The 10,111-nt window shown below is 39.8% G+C and overlaps 1 protein-coding gene across 2 annotated transcripts; it reads right to left on the reverse strand.

Moving 5' to 3' along the window:
• Positions 1–3,257: 3,257 nt before the first annotated feature.
• LOC125556797 (photoreceptor-specific nuclear receptor-like) lies at positions 3,258–9,975 on the reverse strand. Of its 2 annotated transcripts, none has more exons than XM_048730757.1 (4): positions 7,906–9,975; positions 5,868–6,077; positions 4,080–5,168; positions 3,258–3,574 (listed from the first exon to the last, which is right to left on the reverse strand). In XM_048730757.1, the coding sequence occupies exons 1-4, from the start codon at positions 8,036–8,038 to the stop codon at positions 3,330–3,332; spliced, it is 1,677 nt and encodes a 558-aa protein (XP_048586714.1). In that variant the 5' UTR covers positions 8,039–9,975; the 3' UTR covers positions 3,258–3,329. The 2 variants fall into 2 exon arrangements, with proteins under 2 accessions (XP_048586714.1, XP_048586715.1); XM_048730758.1 differs by lacking the exon at positions 7,906–9,975 and adding an exon at positions 7,807–7,892.
• Positions 9,976–10,111: the final 136 nt, after the last annotated feature.

Genomic DNA, 10,111 nt, shown 5'->3' on the forward strand with positions numbered 1-10,111 from the left:
ATGGACATAATGACATAAAAGAAAAAAACATGTTTTTTTCTATTAACAACAGCAACATAACAACATAACGACATGGCCGCGCGCACTATGTTTAGCCCGACATAACGACATGGACATAATGACATAAAAAAAGGGAATAAACATGTTTTTTCTCTTACGTCGGTATGTCCATGTCGTTATGTCGAAGATAAGAGTGCGCGCGCCCATGTCGTTATGTCGATATGTCGCTTGTGTGCACTAGGCATTATTGATAAGCATCCACACGGCCAACTGTGGATTTGTGAAAGTTAAACTTAATCTTATGTAACATATTCACCATTTTGTTTTAAAACAATTGATTCCACTCCATTTTTGGCAAATATTAACATCCATTTATCAGAGGCCGTCATTTGCTTGGTTCATAGTTAGGTTTTATAATAATGAGTTGTACGTTGTTCGGTTAAATTCGGAAAACTTGAATGAGGTATTTGTAACGCATGCTGAAAAATTGATGAATATGGAGCGATATGCAAGGATATCTAGAAGCACGGACTGTATGAGGTCGGAAACAAAGAAACCAGTGAACAAACCGCTCTTAACGATTTTAGGCCTCAATCCGATATGCAATACGTACAGTTGGCTTTCTTTGTACCTGGGTTTTAAAGTCGATAATTAAAATCCAGGGTAATAACTATGCAGCCGATATTTTAGAGTATAAACATTTTATATTGCATTTGTTCCTTTGTAGTATTTATGACAATCAAAGTATTATTCTAGTGATGAAGTGTTACTAGTCTTGAAGCTAAATGAGTGATTGATTTTATAATTATTGCATGCATTTAGTATAAATATTGTACCAGCATCAAATAAACGCTTTTCGCGTTATTTTTGTGTTTGTGTCTTTATTTTTCATGCGACCGCGTGTAACTGAGAACGGCTTTAAAATGGAAAACTCCCATCTCCAGCCCCTTCACTTTCATTAGAGCTGTGTCGATATTTCTCTCCTTTTATGTTTTGGCGATATTTTATACGTTTGCAATTATAATAATAAGCTGTTCGTTATAACTCCGACCCTCGGTAAAGAAGATGCTTTCACTAATTGAAACCTAAATCAATTGACATTTAATGCTTGTAAATTTCCCGGTATGGGAGGGAAAATTAAAGAAAAAAGAACAAAACAAAATAACACTGTAGTTGAAATAGTATGTTATATGCCTCTGTGACTATCAATCTTGAGATAAGGGTTTAGCAAAACTGGACTATTTTCACCAGCGAGTCTCTAAATATATCATTTCAGTCTTGCTTCCACCACGCCTACCCAGACAAAGCAGAAAACTGACGCCTCTACTTTCAATCAGCGTCAAAACTAATTGATACCTTTTGAAATTTGCCAAAAAAAGTAAAATATTTGTATCCGGCCGGCCAAGACCCCGCCAACATACGAGCCCTTCCCCCCCCCCCCTCTCCGGTCGGTCCAATGTTGGGATTCCAAGTGGGCCATGTTAAAGGGTGGATATCCTACTATCGGACCAACATTGGACCAAGGGGGAGTGGTGATTATATCAAGGACAGAGGGGGTGTTTTTTTGTGATGCTTTTTGGTATTCTAATTGGTCCAAAAATAGTTGTAGAGATATAAAGAGTTTTGGCCCGGATTTTTGCTTGTCTCCTTTTTTAGTCATACCAGTTTAATTGCCCTCATCGACGTTCTGTTCTTTACTTGCTTTTGGCTGAAGGAGAAACACGTATGCCCATTTGGGCCTCTCTTTGGTGTAAAACCACAGGCCTCCCAAGTATTTTAACTGCTAAAAGGTCTATGTGTTGGCCGCGAGCATATGCGGTAAAAATTAGATGCAGGATTACCGTGAGTAAACGAAATGGCCATGAATTTGAGTCCCCCTTCCCCATCAGATAACATACCCCAAGTTTTATTGACAATCCGGTACAACAACTTCAGAACCCCTGTAGTATCTTTACCCCTGACTACCTTTTTGTTGAACCCTTATCCCAAGGTTGATAGTCACAATCGCTAGAAAATGAACCAAATCAGGGTAGACCATAGATAAGGCTAAAGGGGGCAACGCGCTAGCCTGTATCAAATGGCCTCCCTCGATTCCTCGGCAGCGTCTTTCTTTTGGTCTAATAGACGGCTTGCACTAACTCATAAAGTTCCTGTTATGAACCCTTATCCTCTATTGTAAGTTGAGCATTACAATTAATTTGAAGACTTATTCATCTAAAAATTGAGGTCTAAGCAGGTAACTTAACTCGATTAAAATAACTTGTCGGTTACCCTGTGGGCACCGAGGCAATTGCTATACGTGCTTAATACTCCTTATACACTCGTACTTCTTAATTTTTGTCTGGAAGGGATTGGGTATTTGAGTTGCTGGAACCAATCTTTTAATGTCCATCATGATACCAAAATGCAACATAATGACAAAGAAGAAATAAAGCCCAAATTATCGAGAAGTACATACAGGGGGGAATGCTTTCATTCGGATATAGCTCGTAACACATGGTGGGTGTCACGTGACAACGCCAAGATGACCTACTGGGGAGGTGCGACGCCTGGAAGAAACAAGTGCGCAGCGGTATGACGTCATCGTGCGCTAACCTGTCACGTGCATGCAACTGTGACAGCAATGATCGCGTATGGCGTAGTGACGAAGGCGTGCTGACCGACAAGAAGTCTCTTCCCGTACGCGCAATGCATTTTGGTGATATAGACAACTTTGTTGAATAAGGATGTTACACCCTTGGGGAGCTGAGGTGCTGAATTGCTAAAAAGCACTAAAGACAGAAGTAAACAGGTTGAGCCTGCTTTCCATATTACTAATATTCACTATCAAAATACTTGGAAAATATAGATGTTACATGCTTGGTCTGAATATAAACTGAACGGTTTAATAGATGAATTATCATCATTTTGTCGTGTAAAAGATAATTAATAAAATGAATAAATCATTACACACACGAGCATTTATTTAAGTCCTAACAGTTTTGTTGTAAAGATTTTGACAACGGAAGTTTGAGCCGAAGAGGATGAAATTTGGCACTATTGAAGGGAAGTTTTATGGGTATTTTCAGCGGCGTAGCCGAGATGGGAGTCCCATAGAGAGGCAAAACTTTTTCGCTCGCTTTGATAAGGGTCAAAGTAATTTAACTTCAACCCTCCAGAGCAATACTACTTTTTTTTTGCAAATAAGGTCTTTACACGAGATTTTAAACATGTTTCGTGTATTTCTTTTATTTTTATTTCTTTTATTTTCTTTTTTATGGCGGTGGAATGCAGTTTGGCACGATTATGTAATGGCATGGAATTTAGTAAGCATTAGGGACTCCGTCTCGTTAACAACTGTTGTCCATGAGCTGTGAAAGCACGCTCTCAAAGATGTCTTTATCGTCTGTTTTCCTAAACAAAACCTCCTCGATGGGTTTCTCAGCCAGACTGTGCAAGGGGGATATGCTCAGTAGCAGCTTGCCGAACCTGGAGGGGTGGGTGGGGTGTTTTGTCATCGTGTGATGGGCAAGAAGAAGCTGGATGTGGTCTTGGATTTTGTCGACTTGGTCGGAGTCTTTTAGGCCTTTGGTCTCTGTCAAAGCAAAACATACTCTTTAAAAATGATGGTAAAGGTACCGTGATTACTCGAAAAAGCGCCGGGGGGGTATCAATTTTAGCCTGCCCTAGGCGAGGCACTTATTCGAGGGAGCCGCTTATTTCAAAATACCCTATATTTAGAAGCGAATCTAGGGGGGGTTCAGTTTGGGCGGTCAGAAAGCCATATGTAACAAAGCAAAAAATATACCCCCTCCCCCTTTGTCAGTGAGCCAACCACCCCTTCAGCGAAAAGCTAGATCCGCCTCTGATATCTCTAGATGGAAAGTACTTTTCAACAACCTACAAAGAGTATAAGTCTTCACACAATAAAATTTAAATGACGAGTAGAACTGTAAACCATTATTACTTTGCTTTTAACGAAGTCCCCTTGTCATAAGAATACGCTTATTCGAGGCACTTTATGTCTTTCCTTTTAAGCGAGGCGTCTACTCGAGCAGGGAGGCGCCTACTCAAAAACTTACGATAATGTTCATTCTAACCTGGTCTGAATAACACAATCGCCTTGAGGCATGCAAGCTCATTCAAGTCCATCTGAAATGAGCGAAGACGCGCTAACAGCTCCTGCAACAGCTTGATCTCACTCGCCTTATGCCGATAGGAGTCACTATGGCAACCACCAGTCACGGCTAGAAGGGAAGCTATCTCTAAGGGTAGTGCCCAGTACGCCGCGTCCAGTAGGAACAGCTCCTTCCAGCCCTCCTCTAACAGGATGATCTGATCTCTGAATGGAAGCCTTGTGAAACATGGAACGTTACGAGCGAAGCGGATGGAAGCGGAGAGCAATCTCGTCGCGGCGTCTTGGATATTCTCTGATACAATAAAGTGGATTGGTTCCACCGCCTTAGCCAGCTCAGCAACAACGCAAATTCGACTGTTCGGGGAGGGCACAGGGAAGACAAAATGAGGTGTGTGTTGGTTGTCCATGAGCTGCTGTGTTTGTGGCGACGAGTGATGCCGAGTATCTGTTGTGGTGTCCGGGTGACGGGTTATCGGACGGCTCTCCCCTGCTACTTGCCCCATAGGAGTGAACACGGTGGCCTCCCCTCGCTTACTGCTCGACACTTGTTGGACATAAGATATTGTCGGTCTATTTGGAGTCGATAGCTCCTCGTAAGGAGAAGCACTATGTGATGACTCGCTTATAGTTGAGCTGAAATTGCTGGGATTTATCGTGTCAAAGTCTGTACCCGAAGGATAGTTCGAGTCCTCGGTTGCCTGCTGATGAAGAGGCGTTTGTGTGCTAACATGAAAGTCAGAGTGCTTTATACCTTGTTGATTCAGTTGCGTGTGAGAGTTTAACGGTGTATGTGTGTTCAAGGGGAAGTTTGAGTGCTCGTTTGCTTGTTGTTCCACTCGTTGTTTGAGCGCCTGCAGCGTTTCCATTGGCGAATTTTCGTCTTCTTCGCACTTAATAACCACGGTGCTTGGGGACACCGGTGCCGGTCTATTAGGAACGGTGAGAGACCTGACGTCAGCAACTGTCACGTTGACTAGGCGATCCTCGTTGATGGCGAGGCGTTCAGCAACTAATTCTTCATCCGTTATGAAAGACTTTCTGCCTCTCTTTCCTAAAGACACGAAAAAGGGAGAAAAACAATATCTTAAAGAGCCACCCTACATTTTCTAAAGACAAACAGATAATAAGCTGCTATGTCGGACGTTGACCCTTCCGTTTTTGCCAGTACGTAGCCACCACCGCAACGGCGTAGCCAGGAGCCAGGATTTTAACAGAAGGTTGCCCAAAAGGCCCTTTCAAGGCATTTTCTCCTCTATTTTAGCTAGTGTCTCATACATTTACTGTATTTTTGGCTGCTGGAAGGGGGTCCCGAGCCCCCTGGCCACGCCCCTGCACCGGGTTTATCATTTGACTCATAATAATAATTAATAATGATGTCAAATATCTAATAACCCAATTCAAAATAATTTCAACTATAAGCGTGTTCTTTGTCGATGCTCCACCTGGTTTAGTGGTGTTTTGGTTTATTTTCTTGTTACCATTGTAGGTTGTTGTTTATGCTGTCTTCAATATATCATAGACTGAATCCTCAACCAACAAGAGACGAAAGAATCTATTAGAATCCGCGGTATTAAACAGGCCATCCGCTCTAGGTTATCAGTCACACACTCGAAGAAACTTCCCATAGACACATTGGTTTGCAATGTTGAAATATTTTTCGCGTTTTCCGTTAAAAATCATCGGAGATTGTTACGTAATCGACCGGAAGTAAACTGGTGACAATACTGCTTTAATCACACTGAATACTCACCATCGAACTTCATACCGACTTCGACACATTTCTTCATCCGGCATGCCTTACACTCGTTTCTACTGGTCGTCTTCACTGAGCATGCGTTCTGCGCCTTGCAAACCCATGGCTCGAGACGTCTAGAGGTGCGCTTAAAGAATCCGCTGCATCCATCACACGCGAAGACGCCATAGTGTTTACCGGTCGATTGGTCTCCGCACACAACACACACTAAACAGATAAAGGCAAGACAATATAATCTTGCTACAAAATGCAATTTTGCTTTTTGTTTGTCCTTTTTCTAAAAAAAAAGCTAAATCTATCCTTTAACAAATCTAGGATTATCATTGGAATTATTGTATCATTATAGATGTTGCTACAATAGAGTATCTTCCTTTCCCCTCTTAAAGAAGGCCAATCACGCCGCATTTTATGTTCCCGCTCAATGCCAAGTCACACAAAGTATCCGTTGCTATCGGCGAATTTAAGCGAGTTTACCAAGAATTTTTTTATCAAATATGGTCAATAACATATCATAATTTATTCCTAGATCGTTATTTTGAATTTTTATTGCGAATAAACCGTTGGATTTCAATGATAAACAAAGAAGTAGGTGATCGACATTTTTCTCCAATGAAAGGAAACACCGTTTGGGCGAAATGTATACACTCTTTTTTAAAAGTACCTTTTTTTATAAGAACGTCCAGCCTGAGATTTCACCAAATTTTAACATGCTAAGAAACTACCGGGGCTCAGATAGCAGAAAAAAAATTCTTTTTTAGTCCTGATGCGTTCCAAAATGCAGAATTACATTTTGCTCATAGCAACAAGCTTATTATTGCTTTTGATCATTAGTGTAATTCTCTTCCTAATAATTAATTGGGTATTATATTCTTATATACACTAAAATTAAAAATACTTCGTTAATAACATTTGCAGCCTTATAATGTCCCAAAAATAAGGCCCAGCCCCAAAGGAAAATTAGACGTTCTTTTAAAAAAAGAGTGTATTATCTGGGAGGCTCACTTTGCCGAAAATAAAATTCGATTTCCTTAAATCCTGATTATTTTACAGATCTTCGAACACACGCAACCTGGATTAGTACTTCTGATATTTCACTTGACTTTTGTTTGAAAATAATTATATTCTTTCTTTTATTCGCATAAAACCGCAAAATTATCAAAACCCCGTTTAGTCAATGTGTCCCAAGTGAGAAATCGCTCCCGGAGTCAGGGTTGCAGAACAAGTTGGGGAAAGGAAAAATGTTTTTAAATCGGTTGTTAATACTTACAGCAAACTAGTTATTTCTATTCACTTTTAAATTAATTGAGCGTGACATTTCATTATTAAGTTTTTTGTGTATTTTATAATTTATTCATTTCGGACCGACATATGAGCAGCTCATGTCATTAAACTATATAAAGTATAATTCTGTTGAGCGTTAAAATCCCTAGATTTTAAGCTAAAACAGCACTGCCACACAGGGCGCGAAGTCAGAGGTTACTTTAGCACATGCTGGAGCCGCAAAGAGCTGACAACACTCAAACCGAGACGATACTCGAGCAGTTCGCGTCGCATCTGTCAAGCAATGGCTAACCCCACTAAAATAGTCTTGTAGTTCCCGTGTTTTGTCAAGTCCTCGGCTTGCAGCCAAGTCTCTCAGTTGAGCGTGCTTAGACGGATGCTAAGAATCAGACAGCCTTGGACAAAGGCTATTTTGTTGTCTTATTTGGCATGCGTGTCTGAAAATTTACAGCAAGACAGAGCCGTCTCGCCCGTTGGTCCGTATTTCACCGACCGAGTTTACCTTGATATTTATCTTTATATTCTACCGGCTACCGTCGTCTCCAAAAGCAACGAGTCGAAAAGAATTCCTCGATACGTTTGGTTATTTGTAGAATAGTAATAACAGCAAAGAAACTAACAAAGAAGTGCTAGTAATAAGAAAATTCAAACTGACCTTCTTCGGTCGGAAGCGAGTGACTTCAATGATTTGTGTCAAAACAGTAGAAACATTAGATCTCTGTTGGGATAGAAGTCAGAACAATCTATTTAATACCTTGGTCATCTTGTATGCGTTTTCTGCACGGTTTGGAGTCGGTCCTCGGATCGTGTGAGTCGTTCATGTGGAGTGAATGGAAGCGACTGGCAAGCCAAAAGTCGAGACAGCATAAAAGAGTGACTTTCAACATGGCCCTAAGAAGACTGACACTACACGCATGACCGAGGATGGCGGGTGGGTGTTGTGTGACCGCGTGACAACCGCTGTACACGTGATACAGAGTCTGGCTTAATAATTGGTTTGGTTTGTTTTGTGACTTTAGAAATTAAAACAGATCAAGTCGGTTTCACATCGTAAAATGCATCAGCCTTCGAAGCCTTTTCAAGATTTGATGTTTGTCCTAATTTACAAACTAAAGTCAGTGTTTCATATTGTTCTTCAATTCGCATTAAGCGCTTCAAGTTTCAAGAGTTAGTTTACAACTTACGATTTCTTATTTTTTCTTCAAATATTCCAAATCATAAGTCGTTTATAGATGTGGCTTTAAAATTCAAAGCGCTCGACTATCATTTCCCTAAGTGGGCTAAGTTTAAACAGCTCATGGTTCTATGACAATGCGATAATTTGACGTTTTAGCTAGCCTTCTTTCTTTTATTAACTTTAGTTCCGCACCGTTATACTATGGAGTCCGAGTTGCGATTCCACAAGAAGGACGTATACAAACGTAATGGACTTGGGAGAAAAAAAGTCGCGCAATGCAGTTGAAAAAAAAAAATCAGGTGACGCGAGAGAAAAGGAATTACTTAGAACTACGTCTTGAGAGATAACAATAAATAGATCAGAGTCACGCAATGAGGTTGAGCGAAAAAGCATTGAGTCAAAGTCAAACATAGAAAAATAAGGGCTTCGATTCGCGCCATAAGAAAACAAATAAAAAATAATAAAACCTTTAAAAGAAAAAGTCGACAACAACGCAGATTTATTTAGAACGATATTTAGGCAGGCCAATACGTGCCTTCTTCAGGTTAAACGTTTTAAAACTTAAACTCACAGCATAATTCCTCAAAAATCTCATTCGAATCTGCAAATATACATATAAATTCAAATTTACATACGTAAATTGAAAACAATAACACTTCTGAAATTCTGAATATATAATTGATCATTTATTAAATCAGCTAGAAATAATTATCAATATTTTTTATGTATGACTACACGATTTGACAGGATTAAGGACTGATGACTGACTACAATGCTAATGAAGTTCATCCTCATTTATACACCTATTTCATTTAAGGTTGTACCGAGGATCAATGTATCATTACGTGCAGTGGTCATGGTTAGGGTAGAAATGGCTCAATACTTATCTCTGAACGCGGTGTGGACTTTTAGAGGTACATTAAAGAAAATGCTATAGGGATTTAAATCGTGTTTGTTTTTTATTTGCGCTTATTTGCTTATTTATTTGATACCTACGGACTATCCGAGTATGATCTATCTGAAATTGGTGTAAAATTGCAAACTAAAAGTGACTAGGGCACGAAAGGGCAAAAAAAAAAATCAAGAGATAGTAAACAACAGGGCAGAAAAGCGTAACCCTTTTGCTGAGGATAAAAGTAATAGTGTCATTTGGGTGTACGGAAGTCCCTACAGAGACATCTCTAACACCGCTGTCGTCATTAGGCATGTTTAGATTGTGCTAGTAAATTTGGGAAAAGTTGCTTAAAATATAGCCAAAAGTTGCTCTAAAGTTGCTGATATATCCAAAAGTTGCCACAAAAATTAAAAAAAGTTGCTCGCTCTCTAGAGTCGTTTTTTCTAGACAAATGCTCAAAACATGTTTGTTTGTTTGTTTTCATTTCAACAATCTCATTTAAATATTTTTTCCAAACATTACACGTAGAATAAAAAGAGTTTCAGTATACTTCGCGTGTGAAGTTCCTACCCCGATAAATATAGCCGCTGATCAGATTTCGTGGACACGTAAAACGAGTGAGGACTGTTCATTTGGGAGCCGTTTTAATAAAATCTGCTTTGATTATTATTTTTTAGATGAAACAACGAACTTTTTGATGGTTTGGATATCGATTTTATACCAATGTGTTGCTCAAAAGTTGTCAAGAAAGGTTGCCCTTGGTTGCTGGTCCTACGAAAAGTTGCTCAAAACGTCAAAAGTTGCTCAAAAGTTGCCGAGCACAATCCAAATATGCCTAGTCATCTCAAATTTGGGAGTTGTGCATAGAGCGACAAAAACAATTGATTA

The sequence above is a fragment of the Nematostella vectensis genome, chromosome 7 (assembly GCF_932526225.1).
Source record: "Nematostella vectensis chromosome 7, jaNemVect1.1, whole genome shotgun sequence".
NCBI classification, from domain to species: domain Eukaryota; kingdom Metazoa; phylum Cnidaria; class Anthozoa; order Actiniaria; family Edwardsiidae; genus Nematostella; species Nematostella vectensis.